The 20,413-nt window shown below is 45.6% G+C and overlaps 1 protein-coding gene across 1 annotated transcript in view; it reads left to right on the plus strand.

The window, feature by feature from the left end:
- Window positions 1-20,413, plus strand: part of WNK2 (WNK lysine deficient protein kinase 2) — a gene marked incomplete at its 5' end in the record, with an annotated part of 206,484 nt that overhangs the window by 84,297 nt on the left and 101,774 nt on the right. The window contains one exon of the mRNA XM_019537018.1: window positions 20,066-20,154. Coding sequence (XP_019392563.1) covers window positions 20,066-20,154 — 89 coding nt within the window. The remainder of the gene's footprint in view (window positions 1-20,065; window positions 20,155-20,413) is intronic.

Below are 20,413 nucleotides of genomic sequence, written 5' to 3' on the forward strand. Positions count from 1 at the left end.
TCCAAGCCCTTGATCACCTTTGCCTGTCTCTGGACCCTCTCTAATTTCTCTGGCCTTTTTAAAATGTGGGGCCCAGAACTGTGCACAGTATTCCAGATCACTGCTAAACAGTGCTGAGCAGAGGCACTATCACCTTCTTTGTCTCTCACCTAATACGTCTATCAATGCAGCCCAAAACTGCTTTTGCCTTTTACCTTTTGTGCGGCTGCATCACATTGTAGACTCTCATAGTCTCTGGTCTACTGAGGCTCTCAAGTCCTTTCCTATAGTGCTGCCACCCAGCCCTGTGTCACCCATTTTATATTTGTGTTTTTGATTATTGTTCCTGAGGTGTAGCACCGTATATTTGTCCATATTATTAAACTTCATCCTGTTAGCTGTAGCCCAACTTTGCACTTGGTTGAGATCCTTCTGAATTGCTCTCGCATCCTCCAGCATGTTTGCAGTCCTTCCCAGTTCTGTCATCTGCAGATTTGCTTAAGAAGTTTTCCATGCCAGCATCCAAATTGTTGATAAAGATGTTGAACAGTACTGGGCACAGGACAGACCCCTGTGAAATTCCACTCAAAGCTTCTTGCCATTCTGACATGGGCACATTAAAAATTATCCTTTGCTTGTGGCTATTGAACCAGCTATCTATCCATCTTGTAGTAATTTTGTCCAGCCCACATTTCCATAATTTGTTTATGAAAAGGTGGTGTGGGACCTTGTCAGAAGCCTTGCTGCAGTCCAGGTACACTATATCTACAGCATTACCTTCATCCACCCAAGTAGTTACTTTTGTCAGAGGAGGCAATCAGGTTTGTCTGACATGATTTGTTTTTCATAAATCCAAGCTGGCTGCTTGCAATTAGCCTTTCTTCCTCCACATGCTTGCAAATGACTTTCCTTAGGATGTGCTTCAGTAACATCCCAGGTACTAAAGTGAGGCTAATCAGCCTGTAGTTCCCCAGGTCCTTCTCCTTGCCCTTTTTTGAAGAGGGGCACTACATTTCCAGTTTTCCAGTCCTCTGGTACTTGGCCTGTCCCCCATGGCTTCATGATGATTGTTACCAAGGACTCTGAGATTTCCTCTGCAAGTTTCCTTAGGACCTTGGGATAAAGCTCATCCAGCCCTGCTGACTTGAATTCATTCAGACTCAACTAAACCTCTCTGACTGTCTTTTTTTTTTTTTTTTTATCTCCTCCCTTAGCTTGCCCCCTTCCTTATCCAGATAATGCCTATTAGGTGTCTGGTTGCAGCTTAGGTCCTAGCTAGGGCAGAATGTGACCTTCCAAAATCAAGGAGTAAATGTTATTGTAGACACGAACAGTACTTCACATTTATTTCAATTTTACTGGTGACCCATAGATCTATATGAAATATTGCCCCAGAAGCAGAGTGGAGTTGTTTTGCATTTTGTATTGGGAATAAAGTATCATCAGCGAATTGAATCTCTTCCTCTTGTCAAAATAGACATCTTCTAAAATTTCTACCATTCCTGCCACCATTGGCAATGTGTAGCAGGTGCACGTGGGTGCATGTGCACCCCCTGTGATTGATGGTGCACCCACTGAAAGAAGCACTGCTGGTGGCCCCTGCAGGAGGTTGGTGCTCGCCCCTCCCCCCACCACACTGCCACTGCCAGTGGGTGGTCACCGTGCCCCCCCAGCCTCTGAAGGCATTCATCGTTCATGCCTGCCACTAGTCTGGCAGCTGGCTACAACAGGGGAATGCTGGTCTAGAACTGGAGCCACCTTCTCTTCTATACTTGTTCAACACTTATTTTTGGATGCCTAACCTGTTACCCAGCTTCATTGATGCATTAGTCTTATGTGCACTGTGTTTAATGTCGTCTTCAAATTTCTTTCCTCCCAACTAAACAATACAGCAAACCTTTCTATTACAAGGAATTAATAGTATGTGACAAAGCAACATATTGCTAATGTGGAACATATTGTACCTTCCTGTTTGAGGATAGGAATTGCTGGCATGCAAAACTAATTATTTTTGAAACTTTGCTTTTTTTCAGTACTTTGTTCCAAGTCATTTTGCAGCCTGAGCTGCTTATACTTATTGCAGTTGAAGCCCTTTACCCTTTCTGAGTACAGATTTCCAGTCTGAGCCATAGGGAAAATCTATTACTACTATAAAATTCCCCATAATCCTTGAGAGACTTGAGGGAAGGGTATTGTGATACTCAAAAGCTTGTCTAAGTCTATTCTAGCCAGGCAGTTGGTCCAATAAAAGATATCATTCACAAAAATTCTTGCCTCACATAGTTCCTAGATCATCATGGCTACAACATTGCTGCAACACTCCCATAATCCTTCACATGTTTAGGTCTATATAGTTGTCAGGTATCGCCGTCCCCTGTGGACCTAACAGATGCCACCTGCCAGTTGCCTAGGGTGTCATCACCTATAATTGGGGTCTCACACGCGTACGTTTCGCCTGCCACGACTTGATCTTGACGGAGTTGGTTCAGATGTCTTCAGCATGTAGTCCAATTATGAGTCTCCCGGGCGTCTCGCAAGGTCCCGAGTTTGAGGGCTCCGCCACCCTTACACCCTTGCCCGTTCCACTGGATGGTGGCCAACCGGTTGGTCCGGCCATGTATCCTCAGTTCCGCTCAGATAATCCACAAAAGAAATGTAAATCAAAACAAACACGACAAACCCCGCTGGGGTTTGCTCTCTGCCAGAGGCTCCTACCAGCGTTCCACGTGGCTTTCAGCGTTCCCTGCAGTCTGCTCTGGCGTGCTCCACCTCCTCCTCCTCCTCTTTCCGGTTTTGCGTTGCTGCCACTTTCTGGTCCCGGTCTCTCCTTTATACCGGCAGGGGAAATGTCGGCCCCTCCCTTCCCAGCACACCTAGCTAAGGAGAATTTCTGCCGAGCAGCGGACCTGGGGCCGCTGACCCTCCGCTTAGCCCGGGAGCCTTGGAGCCTGCTGGCTCCTTCTCTCTCTCACAATAGTGATGTCCAGAATAATATGGGATCATAGTTTCTTGAGGATTTTTTTCTTCCAGGTGTTACAGATTCCTTGTCAGATTTGGAGATGCTTGTTATTCTTACGTGTTACTCTTTTCAGTCATAGAATCTCAAAGTAAATGTCTAAAGAACAAAATGATACATCATGTATTTTATTGATCACTTCCCTGTAGGTCTTCCACAATGAATTTTTATGCTACTTGTCACAAAAAAGAACAGCTGAAAGATTTACAATCAAATCTGTAATGTTAAATTTTCAGGTTACATTGACAGTAGGGGTAGGCTGTCTACAGGCTACATAGGGCATGCCAAGAGACTTTATTTGGCTTGCGGTGGGTCCCTTGACCCCACCTGGCCCAGGCTTGGAGAGCAGCCCAGGCCATGGCACGTGCAGCCAATCCTGCTGCCCCTGGGCATGCAATGGGGCTAGAGCAGTGCACCAGCCAGACTCTGTTGCCTGACAGCCTTGGCAGAGATGGCTCCTTCTGGCTGCTGCTGCCACTACTGTTGCTACCTCTGCTGCATCTGACCCTGCTGCCAGGGCATCCCAGCCAGTCTGTTCTGCACCCACTGTTGGGAGTGTTGGATGGAGCAGGTGGGTGCAGGAGACCACAAAGACTGGCTTGAGACCCCACGGGCAGGGAGCACCTGGCCATGCAGATAGGATGGGGCTGTGGAAGTGGGTCAGGGAGCAGCATCCGGGTGTGGGACAGGTGAGCAGGGAGTGGCATCTGGGACTGGCTTGCAGGGCTAGGACCAAGATTAGGATTGCAAGATGGCGATGGAGCAGGGCTAGGGTCTGGGGCAGAGCAACAATCTGCTCCCTGTACAACAGATTGTGACTGGCCTCAGATAGGAGGGGGGCAGAGCATATGCCTGTGACCTGTCCCCTGTCCCAGAACAGATATGCATGAGCAGCCCCAGTACAGCATGGCTGTAGAGTGGCACGGCCTGGCAGTGTGGAGTGGTGTAATCTGGTCACAATCCATCAGGGCCGCCCTACCCTACTGGGTTGCGCTGTGCTGCTCTGCAGCTACATTGTACTGGGGCTGCCCATGTGCATCTGTGCTGGGTCACAGGCAGAGGGGTCTGGGTCATGGGCATATGCTCCACTTCCCCCCTGGGTTGGGCCAGTCACAGTCTGTTGTATGGGAAGTGGATTGTATCTCTGCCTTGGGCCCCAGCCCTGGCCTCACCTTCCTATCCTGTTCCTGGATACTGTTCCTTGCCCATCCACAGCCCCATCCCATCTGTCTGACCAAGCGTACCCTGTCCGGCTGGGCCACTTAAGGAGTTTTGGTGAAGAGTTGTGGGCTGTGTCAGCAGCCTCCCTGCCCCCCAACCTTCCCCTCCCCCCCCACAACAGCTCATGAAGACTCCCTAAATATCCCTTCAACCCAAATAATTGCCCACCCTGGCCTTAGGGTCTGTCACGTCAATATGCATTCAGAGTAGTAGGTAAACTGTAAACAAAGTTTTTTTGATTTGGTTCTGTTTTTAGCGATGTATGATGCAAAAAAAATAGTAGTGAATAGAAAATATTAAAAGGGAGACATGGTTTTTAAAGTAACGGGTTAAAACCTCATTATTGTACCAAACTTCTTTTAAAGTGATTTCTTGGCCAGCATATTTCCCATGACCTTTGGTTTCATACTCTAATCTCATCTTTCATGCATAGTTTATTGGTTTTTCTTAGTCATTCGACCAAGTAATCTTGGTGTAAACAGTGGAGCATGTTTAGTGATGAAATACCTTTTAAGTGAAGAAATAGGTGTTCTTCTCCTGTAGATCCAGTCCAAGGGCATTTATACACATATGTTTTGTCCCACGATCTGCAGCTTTGGAGCTGATGCGAACTGTGCTGTGCCATGTGCATGTTTTTTATAATTGGCGAAATGATTGGCGCGCAGAAAATGATGGTGCGCTTTTGAAATAAAGCATCTCTGTTTTAGTTCAAATGTGTGCTGCTGCCACTTTCTTAGCTCTGACATGCATTTTGCCACTTATACAACTGCACACACTGCACTGCTGGGTGCTTTTCAAAGTGCCTGCTGCTGCGGTACATGCATGTGTACAAATGCCCTAAGTGTTTTGTCTTGCTGATGCTCTGCAAAATTCACAGCAGACAATATGCAGTGCCTGCATCCAGTAGGATTTAATAGACCCTTGGCTGGTATTACAGGGTGGCTTTAAACCAGAGGCAGGCAATTATTTGGACTTGTGGGCCACATACAGTTCTGGGGAGCTTCCATGGGCTGGTCAGAACTGCTGCCCCCCTTCCCCCCCAGCAACAGCCCAGAACCTGCAAGAGTTGCAGCCCCTCCCTGCCACTGCCAACAGCGCACAGCTCCAGCCCTGACCCTGGCCTGCCTTATACCTGCTCCAGACTTGCCCTGTGGCTCCAATCCAAACCTGTGCGCACAGCCTGACCCGCCCTGTGCTTGCTCTGTACTCAGCCCGGCAGAGCGGACCAGCTCCACATCAATTGGAACCCATGCGCACAGCTCCGAACCAGGCCTACCCCTCACCTACTCCAGACTGCCTGCCCACACTGAGCAGCAGCGGCTGGGCAGAAGCTATTGCTAGGCACGAGGGAGAAGTGCCTCCTCCCCCTCACTGCTTCCAGACGCTTCTTGCTACTGTTGCTCAGAGCCTGTGCCCGGACTGCCCTGTGGCACCACTCTGCCACTGTTACCTCTGCCTCTAGGCTGTCCAGAGGGGCTGTGGTGCCTGTGCAGAGGAGCCATAATCTGGGCATGGGCTCTGGGGGGTGGGGGGCTGCAGCAAGAAGGGTTCAGCAGTGGCGAATAGGAAGAGCCACTTTTTGCCCATGCCAAGCAGCAGCTTCTGCTCTGCTCCTGCCCTGCTTAACACGGGCAGGTGAATCTGAAGCAGTCAAGGGGCAGGCCAGGGTTGAGGCTGCATACACAGGTTCTGGTTTGCTCCCTTGGGCCAGGTCTGGAACAGGCACGGGGCGGGCTGGGGTTGGGGCTGTGTATGTGGGTCCCCACTAGTACCACAGAGCTGGGCCCAGTGGCAGCAGCAGCTGGAAGGAGCTGCCACTGCCTGAGCTGCCTAGAAAGGCAGCTCAACTGCAGCCCCACTGTGTGCAGCGCCTGGGCCAAGTAGGACTGAGACACCTACTGCAGGCTGCTTCCAGTCCACAGGCTGTATTTTGCCCACCCTAGTCTAAACTATTGATCTCAAATCTGTAAGTTTTAAAACATATTACAAGTTGCATATTAAAATTCCTTTCAGACTCTTTCATTTTCTTTTTTATGAATTGTTATGCATGTCATATTCTTTCTGTATTTGCATTTTGGATTATCCAAACTAAATAAAACCTGTCACTTGTAAGAGACTGCAGCAACTGACAGCTAATGTTATACGTCTTTTTAAATCTTTTTTTGTGTGTGCATTTGAAAGTCTTGTTAGGTCTGCTGCAGACTAGCTGAACTGTGAATTGCTATGTTTTGCAACAGAGATAAGTTTTATAATGTACAGAATGTTCTCACTGGTTGTAGTCTTGAGGTGAAATTCTGGCTGAATTGGGAATATTGCCACTTTATAGTATTGGCTTAATTGGAGACCAGGATCTCCTATTGCTCGGAAATGTCATTTGTAAGCATTTCCTTTTCCAGAAATCACATAATTCTACAGAATTTGCTTTGTTTGAGAGGGGTCTAGTGCTTTTGCTCCATGTATTTTACCCAGTGTATTTAATGTGGTTGCTGCTGTCGTGGCACCTTGGCCATGACCTTAAAGATGAGCCAGGATGGATGCCACTCTCAGATGCTACACAACAAGTAGATGGATGGATTTCAGTATCAGAATGAAAGCACCTTTTCCTACTTAAAGTCAGGACAAACCATCTTGTATTGACCTACTTGGTTTTGGTATGTATTGTGCCAACAAGAAGTACTAGGAATGCAGGACATGCCCTGTAATACGATATTTTCTCTCAAGTCCTACTGCCCTGCAGCACAAATCTTCCCCTTCTTTTTCTCCCAAGCCATGAATAAAATACAGCCTTTTAGATCAAACTAAAGATTGAAAATATATTCGTCTTCAAGCTAACATGGATTAGGCGTATCACTGTCTTCCTTGGTGTCTGTATCATGATATTTCAGAAGTTTGTGGGGTGGAAAAAATGACTTTTGAAAACTAGGTATTTTAGGTCTCTCTTTTTTTTTTTTTTAAAGCTAGCCCTACATTTTTCTTCTTTATATGGAGATCCAGTGTTTAATGACCTAAATGTATGTGATTGCAGATTCAGACACCTTACACTACCCATGTAGTGTATGTTTCTCTGGAATATGCCCTATGTAGGAAGGTTGAGAGGAATCTCTTTAAATGTGTCTCATGTTTCTTGTGCATAGTCCTGAGGCTTCATGGAAATTTACTAGCTAAAGAATTAATTAGGAAAGGTAAAAATGACTGACTTTTTCAGAGGCAGTGGTGTGGGACTGCTTTTGTTGACAGACAGCTGTTCAGGTTTCATAGGGCAATGTACAATAAGGAATTCCCTTGTTAGTCTACTTCACTGCAGTGTTTCCTTGGGAATACGCAGAAAAGGCTGATGGCTTTTGTATAATGGTGAATGTGATTGAATCTTTTGATTTCAAATAAGAACCTGAACTGCAGAGCTGCAACTGAGTCTTGTGAAAATGAGAATAAGTATAGAATTGGATTGGACAAGCTTCATATAGATTTAAAAATTTAATACATCACCTTGTTATAAAACATTATTGCTAATTTACTTGCATACACTTTCTCTACACGTTATTTGTTTTGTAGACTTATGGAAACCTCAATTATCTGATCCAAAAAATCAACAAGCATCAATTATGGATGCAAATTAGGTGGGATCTTTTAGTATTCTTCCTCTGAATATTTTGTTAAATTAAACTTTTATTTAATTCCCCAGTGGGAAGAAATGGAGACATACTTCCTTAGAGAAAATAAGATGTGTATCCATTAGAATAACCTTGTTTCATTTAAGAAACAATCTTGATTTTCATAAAAGGCCTATTAACAGCTGCCTGGACCCTTATGTTCAGATTTGACTGGAACTGTAAACCAGAAGATGGGTAAGAGTGAAAAGAACTAAATAATATTAGTGAACAAATTAAAATCATAGGAAGATTACAGGGGGTTTTTTTTAAACTTGGGCTAAGCATTACACTGTCTTTAGTCAGTACATTCCAGTTCCAATCTTTTTAATTGCTTATTTAGATTTAATAACTTTAAAGAGCTATATAGAGGCTCCAAATGCTCTCACTAAATTAAATTTTACAATTTTACTCAGTAACTGTAAATGCTAATGTACAGAAATTTACTCAGTCAGCAAGTAACAAAGTGTATCCGTTTACTTATTAATCTCAGCTAACCATAACATTAAATGGAATCCCTTTCCCTCCACTGATGTGTCCTTTGTGCTTGTTCTCAAAAAAACCCAGTAGCTTTTGCACCAAGGCTAACTGTTTTGGACCATCAGATAAAAGTGTGTCAGTCCACCAACTCATACACTCTTTAATGTGACCCTTGTTAAAGCATGAGGAGCATCGGTCATTCTCTCTTTCTGTCATTGATTCTCTCACCACCCTCAGAGTAAGGAGAGGTAAGAAAACCTGAAGTTTAGATAAAGGACAGTTGGTAAGAAAAAAAATATGCATGCATTTTAAGGAGATGGGACCTGTTCTAGTGGCTCCATGTTCTTCCTTTTATGTCCTTGATCTAATTAATGTTTTTTTCAGCAGGGAAAAATGATATCAAGTTTTTGTGAATTGCTAATCAGTGAATTTTCAGGAAAGCCATTTAAAACAAGTGTTCCCCTCTTTGAGTGCCTACCAGCTTGTTGGTGCTGTGGTTTTATCAATGTACTATGGCAGAGGTTTTCAACCTTTTTTAACAAGTGTACCCCTTCTGCCTCAAAGGTTCACCTCATTACCCCTTTATATTTTTCTCTTGTTTTTAAATGGTGGGGGAGGGGAGGAAGCAGATAGGGCAGGGGTAAGCACTGTATAGCCAGGGTGGAGTGCAGGATGGAGCCGCAAGAGCGGTTTGTTGGGGGAGCATGGAGAGAGGGGGGTGGCGCTGTGTACTCCCTGGCAGAGGCCCAGATCTGTGTGGGGCAGAGACGGCTGCTGCTGCAGACTGGACTGCGCACCCCTCTGGCCCAAGAGCTGTGCAATGCTGTGCCTGCTGCTGCTGGGTGGGCAGGCCACGCACACAGACGCAGACATCTCCCATTCAGTGGTCTCTCTGCAGGTTGCAAGCACGTCTCCTGGATGGCCAGATGGGGTATGCATGGGTGGACGCTGCCACCATCACCACCCCATCCCATGCTGCCACTGCTGCTGTACCCTGCACCACTTCCTCATGGCTGGTTGCATATGCAGCTCCATGGGGTAGTGATAGGCCTTGCACCCAGCCAATCACTCACATCCTGTCACTAGCCCATGAAGCTGCACATGCAACCAGCCATGAGAAAGTAGTGTGGGGCGGTGAGAATGGCAGCAGATGCCATGTGTGGGCCTTTCCCATTCTCTTCCTCCCCCCTGCCTGCCTGTCTAGCTGGCTGGACAGCACGTGTGTGGCCCACAGAGACACCACTGCCCTCTCCACCCTGGCCCTGCTCCTGGGAGCGGGCACAGAGAGTGAACTGAGGTGGGGGGCACAGAGGCACTGTGATGTACTGTGTGGGGCAGGTGGCACCTGGCCAGTAAAATAAGAAGCGAAGTATGGGAATGCACCAGAGGAGATGCAGCTGCCGCTGTGCCCCAGGGTGCACTCAGTCCCCACCAACCCATGCATACCTCTACAGCCTTTCCAAGTACCCCGAGGCGTATGCATACCCCTGGTTGACAACCCCTGTACTATAGGTTTAGTCTGTATCTGGAAATCTTTCACTTACAGAAAAATATTCCATGTCAGGTTCTGCTGAAATAATCAATGGCATAAAATAGAGCAGGGATTAAATTCTGCTTTTCCTTTCTCCAGGAAACATAAGTGTGAGCTTTTCATAAATTGTAGCACTGGGGCATTATCTATCTGCTTATCAGTTAATCATCTTTTGTATGGGAAAGGAGTTATTTAAATGCAAGTTGGAGGTATCTTGACTGACAGCTAAATGTCAGGTTAGCAAACTTTATTATATACTACTTTGTGTTACAGTGTTGCCTATGAGCTCCAATTCTGGACCAGTACCCTTTGTGCAAAGTGAATAGGCATGCAACATAAAGGAAGTGTCTTCCCAAAAGTACTTAGAAACCAGATATTCAAGATCACAGGGAGGCAATGAAACAGGAATGACAGGGAGTGATTAAAGAGCATAGTCTCAGGATTCCTCCTGCTTATCCACTGGCAAGTTTTCTGTAGGTGACATGCCAGAGTTTTAAGGGGGATTTGCAGCAATGTGAAAATAGTGGCCATGTAGATATTTCTAGGGACCTCTTCCCAGATGTCAGGGGCAATAATGTAGTATATGAAAAGCGGATGGTGTTTTGGGCATTAATAAAAGATTTTTTTAAGGTAGTTTCAGTACGGTACTTAATAAAATGACACGTATCTTCCTCATTGCTATTTATCTTGACGTACTCTTGTAGTTCAAATGTTTGCAGGTCATGACATCATAGATATTTTAGAGAAAGCATTATTCCAAATAGCTTTGAAACTAATAACGCATACTTAGGAGTCACTTTGTGTGATGTAAATGGTTGGTAAGGTCAGATTTGCAAATTGGTCATCTGGGACCTTTTGCCAAATTAAATTTTCCTGAAAGCAGGCCTAGTCTCTAGATGACTGGCATGTCCTACCCTATTCCATCTAGCAACACACAAATAAAAGATAGATTGTATAAGTGGAAAAGCTTTGTTTTCAAGCAAACAAAACTAAATTGAGATTTGATATCTTACACTTGCTATATGCATGGTTTAGATCAAGTTATCTACAAAATCAAATAGAACTATTAAAGAGCGAAGGGCATGCTTTTTTGGGAAGTTCATAGACCTGCAGTCAATGCTTTGCCTTTGAGAAAGCAATGCCAGGCAATAGAAGGTTCCTCAGGAAATATTTTTAAAATAGCCTCTAAACCTGTATATAGGCAAACAAAGCAGTTTTCTTTTATTAAATTGCTACTTACACACCTGTTGTTTAGAGTGTTGTGTGTTCAAGTTCTGCAGCATGTTATGTAAGGTCCCACATAGGTTGATACTGGGAAGCATTTGGTAGATAGCCAAGAACTATGTTGGCATTTGCTTACTTCATTATACCATAACTATAACTCACTATCTCCCACTGTAACCAGTAATACTATTTCTACTATAATTCAAACTTACCATGCAGGTGGCTGCGTAATATTCTGCTTTCAATAAAACCATCTTTTCAACAGGGATCTGGGTTTTCTCTTCCCATGGGAGGGGAAAAAAACATATTTTCCTTTTTACCCAAGAAAAATGCAGGTTTTTCATTTTAACAGAGAAACGCACAGATTTTGTTCTTTTCCAAAGAGCTCTCTGCAGGCTGGTGGAATGCCAGCCTGCAAGGGGCTGGGGACAGCAGGAAGAGGGCAGTCAGGCAGGGGGTGCCAGGCAACCTGGAGAGCAGCTCTTTCAGGTAAGTCTAGTGGGGGGAGGCAGGAATTGAGGCTGCTATAGAGAATGAGGGAGTTGGGCACAGCAGGGCTGGGGCTGCTGCCTAGCTGTGTGGTGCCTGGGGCTGCAACGTGCAGCCACAGGGCCCCAGTGGGGCGAGTGGGATAGAGCTGCAGGTGGGGGGTGAGGAACTGGAGCTGGCTCCTTGCCACTGCACTCATTCCCAAGGCGCCACAGAGGACCTGTACCCCACAGATGTTTGTGGAGTGGGATGGGCTGCGTGCTTTGGACTTGGGCTCCCTGCCCTGCTGCCCTTCCCACAGGGTCCTCCACAGCTTGGTGGGTATGGAAGGGCAGAGTGGGCCCAGGGAAGATTGTTGCAGCTGCTGTGAGTCCTGTGCTGCCATGGAGATGTCCCTGCCCACCCTGAATGTGGCAGGCAGGGGGCACATCATCATGGCAGTGTGGAGCTCACAGCAACTGTAATGAGCTTCTCTGCCTGGCCCCGCTCTACCCTGCTGTGTTGGGTCTGACCTGCTGGGCTGCAGAGGCCCCAGGGGAGGACAGCAAGGCATTGAGCCCTGAGCTGGCCACAGGCAGCCTGTACCCAACCCACAAACAGAACTGGGGGGCATGTGCTGCTCCTGCCCCCCGGGAGTGCACATAGCAGTAGGGAGCCAGCCTCCTGTCCGAGCCTGGAGTTGGCATCCAGGGTTCAGGTGCTGCTGTGGACCCAGGTCCTTGTCCCTGTAGCCCTGGCAGTTGGAGACCCTCTCTGGGAGGGTGGAAGCGGGGTGGGCAGGAGGCTGTGGGTAGGGGATGAAAGGCATCAGCGGGGCTGTGGGTGGGGACAGAGGGGCACCAGCAGGGTCTAGTGGGCTGTGATTGGGGTGTGATGGGCACCAGCAGGTCCCAGGGGGGTGTGGCTGGGGAGTGAGGAGCACTGGTAGGGTGAGGGGGATATGGCTTGGGTGTGAGAGGCCTGGACCTGCATCCTGGTGAGCTAAGGGGACAGGGGGAGCTCTGATTTTTTTCCATGATAAAAAACAAAAGAAAAATCAAATACTAAAATGTATAGGTACTTTAAAATTTATTTTAGTATGGTGATTGAGGCACTGTTAGGCTTCCAAATTGCTATAGAATTGTAAGCATATCAATAGAACATTGTTCAGCTGATCTATCCATCTGTACATACATACTGGCGTTTCATTTTAATCATGGGTTTTGGGTTTTTATCAGAGAAATTGGCAACTTTTTATCGGGGAAAACCAGGATTCCTGCTCATCAACAATGAATAGAAATAAACAATTATTTGATGGTTCTTCTCATTATCAAATACTGATTGAATCCCTTCTAGTTCAGATACAGCGCTATTGTGGAAAGACAGTTACTTGTCCAATTTGGAATGTAACAGTTCACCTTCAGGGTTCTTTAAAGGAACACAACCAATTTAATCCAATTAATTTTCCAATAATTCTGTTGCTTCTTTTTGTAAGATACTGAACAACCCAAAGAGTGCAGAATCTTGAGTCGGGCCCCAAAAATGTGAAGTGTAGAAACTTCCTTTTTAGGAGAAGCTGATATATTCACAAAATAGGCACCAGTGCTTTAAGAATACCACCAGTTTTCATGATATGTGTTAAAGTTACAACTTAGTATTATGGTGCTATTAACTCTCAGAAATTCTTTCTGGCTATTCAACCTAAAAATAGTTTCTTTGTAGCAGGGAAATTTTCCATCGTCAGTGTTGATAAATTGTAATATGAATAGTTAAGTTTTTTTGCTGCTTCTTTGCTTCACCTGCCCACAGTGGTAAGGCAGTGGAAGCAGCTACCAAGAAAAGTTGTGGAATCTGTTTCTGGAAATCAAGAGCAAATTGGGCAGACCCTTGGGTGGGATGGTGTTATCCAGGGGCGGGCAATTATTTCAGCTAGAGAACTGCTTAACAAGTTCTAGTAAGTAATAAAGGGCCACAAAGGTAGCCCTGTCCCTTGACAGATGCCCCACCCCCTGGTTGCCATCTTGGAACTGGAAGTCCTGACCCCTGACCTCTGCTACCAGAAGTCCCTCCCCTTGCCTCTGGAAGGGGGTTTGCCATCTTGAAACCAGAAAAAAATTAAATTATATTTTAAAATTAAAAAATCTACTGTAAGATGCATTAATTTGTTTTCAAAAACTATTTGTCTTGATTTTATGTGCTTGCATAGTGTATATAGAGATGATTGCATAATAGTTTTGTGGAAGAAATCAAACTTTGCGTTGTGGTTGAATCAGAACTGACAGAGCCAGCTTTTCTTTATTTAGGGCTGTACTGTGATCACAGGGAGAATTCAATACAGCAAGGGGAATCACCCACCTGTCTGTTTCAAAGGATTTCTCAGACTCTCTAAGGTTACAAGCGTATTTATACTAAAGATAGAGAAAGAGATAAAAAATACACCTTGGAGAAACAAAACAATAGTAAATTACACAGAAACTTAGGTCGTTTACTTAAACAACTATCTATGCATAGGGCTATCCCAAGGCATACAGGAATACTCAGGGCAAGATATCATGATAACCCAAGGAATGCAGGAATGCGGATTCCTTATCTCAGAACATTTGAATTGAGCAGTATCAGTACTGCTGGTCTTTGTCTGTTTTTCTAGTCAAGTAAGCCAATTACTTCTACAGTGTAAAGTGAAGTCTTCCTTTTGTGTATTGTGGGGGTGGGAGAGGGTATGGATGTGTGTGTGGGGTTTGTGGAAGGGTGGATAAGTGGGGGTAAGTGGATTTGAAGTGTGTGGGTGTATATGTGGATGTGTGGGTAGGTATGGGGTTTGTGGAGGAATTATGGAGGGGGAGGGTGGCTGGGTTGTGGAGAGATGTGGGTGTGGGGTGTGTATGGTGGTGTGAGGGGGGTGTGTGGGTGCATGTGTGTGCATGGGTCCCCCCCCAGAAACACCACGCAGTGCAGCAGGAGCCAGCTAGGAATCATGGGGGCTGGGCTGGCTCCTGCTGCATTCTGCAGTCTTGGACATTTAGCCAGAAACCATGCACTGTTGGAGCAGTGGAAGGGTAGGGGGGGAATGGTGGCAGCAGGGAGGAAGGTAGGGAAGTGGCAGGGGAAGGGCAGTGGCAGCAGGCAGGGGGATGAGTGGGCACAAGCAGGCAGGTGGGAGTGTGGGGCCTGTACTGGTGCCTCAGAGCCAGGGCTGGTGTGGGTCCAGGTTGGGATCTCAAAAACGCAACCATCGTGACTGTCTACAGGAAGGGGGACAAATCTGACTGTTGGAACTACCGGGGGATTTCCCTTCTGTCCACTGTGGGTAAGATCCTGGTCTGCGTCCTCCTGAACCGTCCTTGTCCCATTGCCAAGGAGATCCAGTGTGGCTTCCATCCAGGGGCACTGCAGACATGGTTTTCGTTGCCAGGCAGATCCAAGAAAAATGTCGGGAGCAAAATCAAGAACTGTTCCTTGCCTTCGTTGACCTGACCAAAGCATTCGATTCCTTAAATCGTGAAGCTCTGTGGACCATCTTCTAACATACTGACTGCCTGTTGAAGTTTGTCACTATGCTGAGGCTCCTGAATGATTATATGACCGCCACTGTCCTGAGTGGTAGGTCTGAAACTGATACCTTCCACATTCGGTCTGGGGTCAAACAAGGTTGCATGATCACCCCCACCCTGTTCACCATCTACCTGACTATCATCATCCTCCTCATCCGAGATGATCTACCATCCGGCATCAGTATCCGGTATCAGTTTGGCATATCCTTTTAGTATGAACAAATATCTCTAGGCTAATATTAAGATTCAGATTTCTGTAATCAAAGAAGTGATTCCATCTGGAGTGCTTTTGTTCTACCTGAACAGAAAATTCTTTGTCACTTCTGCCTAGTCAGAACTGCAGGAGACTGCTATTTTGTATGCCTGTTCTGTGACTTCGATTTTCATGAAATACTTTTCTTAATCTTCTGATTTTTAAGGCACAAGTGAAAGATTCCACCTCACTTGAAAGGCAAATCACAATCTGAATTAGAAAAATCTACATAGCATCAGACTTTTAACATAAGAAAAGTTTAGCACTGGGGTGTTTGGAAGAACTTGAAGGAGATAAATGTCCAACCTTCAGTGAAATTTGATAATTGGATTTAAGGCATGTATTGAGCAAGTCCTTCAGGTCATCCTGACATTGGTTGTACCCCAGTTGTTTGACTGTCAGAATCAGAAATGCAGGAATTTCTTCAGTCGTGTGCTGTTTATTTTAAAGGCAGTGTAGCATGTGATGTTTCCAGAAGTCCAGTCATCTGACTTCCTTATCTAGCACAATGCTATTATTCTTTTAAGGTGGAATTTTAAAATGAGATGGTGTTAAGTACGTAACTTCCATTGAATCTTGGCCTTCTTTTAGTGCTTCCTTTTTAGGTAAGCTGTAAATTACACTGAATTTCCCCCTGTGACATCAAAGTAAATATTCATATCCTTAAGTACCTTGCTAAATTGGGACCTAAATGCAGAAGCCTTTGTTCATGAGACCTGTTTTATCCAGTTTTCATTCAAGAGATAGAGATAATTTTGTCTTGGCTTCATTTGACAGATGGAAGGGATATCTTCTTCTACAGAAACTTTGGGGTTATGTAACTGATCTTGTCCTTGAAAAAGTGATTTACAGAAATGTTTTTATTGGGCTGAATGGGAACAAGCTGGCAGTGGTATAAACTGAGTACCTGTTAACTAGGGCTGTGTGAAGCTTCAGTAGCCTGATTTCAGGGACTGAATCTCTGAATCCGAATCAAATCGGGAGACTGATTTTAAAAACTTGGCAATTAAAAGCTCCTAACTGATTTGGAAAAGATTTGGTTGATTTGGGGATTCACCCGTAGACTAACCTGGCAGCTGCCTCCAGCTGGTAAGTCTGTTGGGGTTGGGGCAGGGGAGATGGAAGGGACGTCGGGGGAGGGAAAGATTGAGGCTGGAACAAACTGTCCAGCTGGAGCAGGGGGTGCGTGACTTGGGGAGACGGGTGGTGGGATGCAGGATGCGGGCGCTGCAGTGCTGGGAGCGGGCCCTCTTCCATGCTGTTGCCTGCCCAACCGGGGTGTGGGGAGGTGGGATGTGGGTGTGGCTCGCTCAAGGTGACAAGCGGCAGCAGGGCATAGCCCCTGCTCCCAGAGCTGCCCATATCCCATGCTTGCTGCACTGGCTGGCAAGTGGTAACAGGGCAGAGCCCGTGCTCCCAGTGCTGATGGGGGTGTGGCAGTGTTGGGAGTGGGGATTATACCCTGCTGCTGCCCAGAGTGAGCCACTCCTGCATCACCCCGCGTTCTGGCTGGGCAAGCAGCAGCAGGGCATAGCCCCCACTGCTCCCCCCACTGGGCCTGAGGCAGGGACAGCCAGAGGAGCTGTGGGAGAAGCCCCCATGGCTGCCCTGTCTGACCTCATCCCCCGCCCAGCCCAGCCTCCTGGTACTTTCAAAAATAAATAAATAAATAAATAAAAATGCCCAGCAGTCACCAGCTCTGGCAGCAGCAATAGGTGCTGCTGGGTGCCCCCCATGCAGTGGGGGGCAGCAGCGATCACCCCACTCCACCTTGGCACCTGTGGCAGTTGCCCCATGGCACAGGTGCAGTGCAGCTTGGCAGGGCGCTGCGCACTGTTTCAGGACCTGGGGTGGCTCCACCTGTCAGCAGGAACCCGGCACCACTCAGCCCCAGTGGCCCTAGCTTCCAGACAGCACAATGCCCTGCCGAGCCACACTATACCTGTGCCATGTGAGAGCTGCTGTGCCCGGGTTGGGGCAATCTCTGCTGCCCCATGTTGCGTGGGGAGAGGCTCTGCCACAAGTGCCCAGAGGCCTCAGTTGCCACTGCTGCAGCTGGTGAGTGCAGGGCTTTCTCTCTTATATTAAAAAAAAGTGCTGGGAGGTTGGGCCAGGCAGGGAATGAGGCCAGGCAGGGTAGCCACGGGGGCTTCTCCTTCAGCTCCCCACTGTCCGGGGAGAGGCACGCGCAGCCGAAGGAGCTGTAGGAGAACCTGCAGCCACCCAGCTGTGCCTGCCTCTCCCTGGCCGATCCAAATTGGTGCCGAATCTCTAATTCTGATTCAGCCGAATCAGATGGGGACAGCGATTTGAATCGCTGTCCTCGGAATAGTCTGAATCGAATACTTCCTTATTTGCACAGGCCTACTGTTAACCACAATTTTCCTGATTTTGACACGGGTAATAGTTGGCTGGCCTGGCTTCCTTAGCTATCACTTGTGGTAATACCTATCCTTACCTGGTTTCACTTGTGCTTGGTTTGCTTAACTATCATTTCTATCAAGAGTTACCTGCCTGTGTAGTTGGTTGCTGACTGTCTTATGCAGCCTACCTGGTATTTGTACTAATTTTTCCCACGTGGCATTACATTTTGCAATTACTTGATGGAAAGACACGAGAGTGTATTACTTGATGGAAAGACACAAGAGTAGACTATGGATATACAGATTTTTGACTCGATTTTTTTCATACAGGAGTGTCTAAATACTGGCAAGAGGATATTGTTTTTGGATGAAGTGTCTGGAGCTTATTTCATTTATGTTGCACGGGCTGGTGAAACTGGTCCCTTTTTATAAGAACATAGGAAGTGCCATACTGGGTAGGCCAATGGTCCATCTAGCCCAGTTTCCTATCTCTAGCAGTGGTAGAAGTTGATGCTAGCCAGGGTGAGCATCAAACTGGATAGATATAAAGTAATCTTTCTGTATTCAATACTTTTACCACTTACTGCATTACAGACGCCAGAAAAAAACATTTTCAGTCGTTCTCTTCAATAACCATTAGTAGGTCTGTCATCCATAAACTTATTCAGTCCCTTTTTGAACCTGGCTATGCTGTCTGCCTCCACTTCCTGTGACAATGAACACCACAAATTAACTAAGTTTTGCAATTCAAAAAAAATCCCTTGATAGTTTTGAACTTGTCACCTACTAACTTCAGCAAGTGCCCCTTAATTCTAGTAGTCTGGAACTTGGTGAATAATAGTTCTTTGTTCACTTGGTCCACACCCTTCATGATTTTATAGATGGTTATTAGGCCTGTGTGAAGCATGAAGTGTATGATTTGGATCTGGCAGATTCAGATTTGGGACAGTGATTTAATTTGGTAATTCAAATCACTGACTTGATTCGATTTTTGGCACAGATTTAGATTCAGTGCCGATTCAGCTATAGAGGCTTCAGATTCGATTTGGACCTTTTAAAGGTCCTCCCAATTTGATTCAGCGTTTCGACCACCAAATTGGGCCTAATCTCCTTCGAATCGAATCAGCTGCCGAAGCTTCGCCACAGCCCTAATGTTTATCATATTCCTCCTCAGCCTTCTCCTTTCCAAACCGAAGAGTCCTAGCCTTTTTAGTCTTTCCTGGTATGGCAACTGCTCCAAACCCTTGATCATTTTGGTTGCCCTTCTCTGTACATTTTCTAATTCTGCTGCATCTTTTTTGAAATGTGGGGACCAGAACTGCATGCAGTAATTATCAGCACACAGGTGAGGAGGATTTATGACTACCCTTAGTTTTTTTTCTGTTATCTGTCTTCTTGTCACAACCCCCTCCTTGGCTGAGGAACTTACAGAATCTTTTTACATTTACACTGTCTTTCAGAGCTCTATTAGTAGACCGTTTTGTTATTTTATGCTTTCCACTTTAGAGGCAGGTTATCACTTTGGCTCTTCTTCTTACTGCATTGCTGAACAGATTTTTTTTCTTAAAAAGCAGCTTTCTTTGTTTAGATGGTCTAAATCCAGAAGTGAAAGGTAGTCAAAGAAAGAATTTAAGCTGTTGGATACTAATGTAGCTTGTATTGCATCAGTTCAGATTTCCCCCACTCCTCTGAATATCTGTGCAAACTTTCTCCAGAAAGCTATATATCCTTAACTGGTGGAAAATGTATGAACAACTATGCAAAGTTTGAGCAGATTCTTATTTCCCTTTCCTTTTCTCAAATCAAGATGACTTTTGAGGATAGCTTTCAGAGTGCTATATTGAATTTACAGGCAAGCCTGGAGAGAGCGAATCTGGTTCTCAGCCATCTTGCCAATTTAGCTACCTGAAAAAATATATATTTTTGTGCCATTTAGTACTTCAAGAGGTTAATACATCATTTAAATTCTTAAATTAAAATGGAATCAACTCGAGTTAAAAACATTTTGAGAATTTAAATTCTTGTTCCTCGGATGTTGGCTGCAAAGTCCACAGTGGGTATGAAAGTATGTTTGCCAAACGTTCATAGTAAATATCAGGGGGATTTTTCATGATGAATTACAGAGTGGAATGCATGAACTATAATCGGGTTACTTCAAACTACAATATTAATCAGAAATTCTATACCTTTTAAATACTCAATAAACACTTAAAACTGAAAGAAGTGGTTACCTTGGGTTTTGACTTTATGGCACAGTAAATTATGTAGCAAGTTTGTAGGAGTTTTAAATTGCATTGTCTAAATTGTGTGTTTTCCTTTTTTTTTTCTTTAGGGCATCAAGCCAGCAAGTTTTGAAAAAGTTACTGATCCTGAAATTAAGGAGATAATTGGGGAGTGTATTTGCAAAAATAAAGAAGAAAGGTTTGTTTCAAACTTTTAATCTCAGAGCTTTTTGAGGACATAAAACATCTAACTGTGATTTGAATTGCAATGTAATATAGTACATAAAATCTTACTCAGTAAATCTTCCAATAAGCACGGTAACTTGGGGATTATACTAGAGTACATAGGTGACTGGTAGGGGGTGCACATGCCCCACCCGATGGGGCTGGTGCTCCCCCCCCCCCAACAGTTAGCACCAACCCTGCCAAGACCGCTGCTCCTGTTGGCTTCTGCGGGT

The sequence above is a fragment of the Crocodylus porosus genome, unplaced genomic scaffold, assembly GCF_001723895.1.
Source record: "Crocodylus porosus isolate Cpor-Errol unplaced genomic scaffold, CroPor_comp1, whole genome shotgun sequence".
Lineage (NCBI taxonomy): Eukaryota > Metazoa > Chordata > Crocodylia > Crocodylidae > Crocodylus > Crocodylus porosus.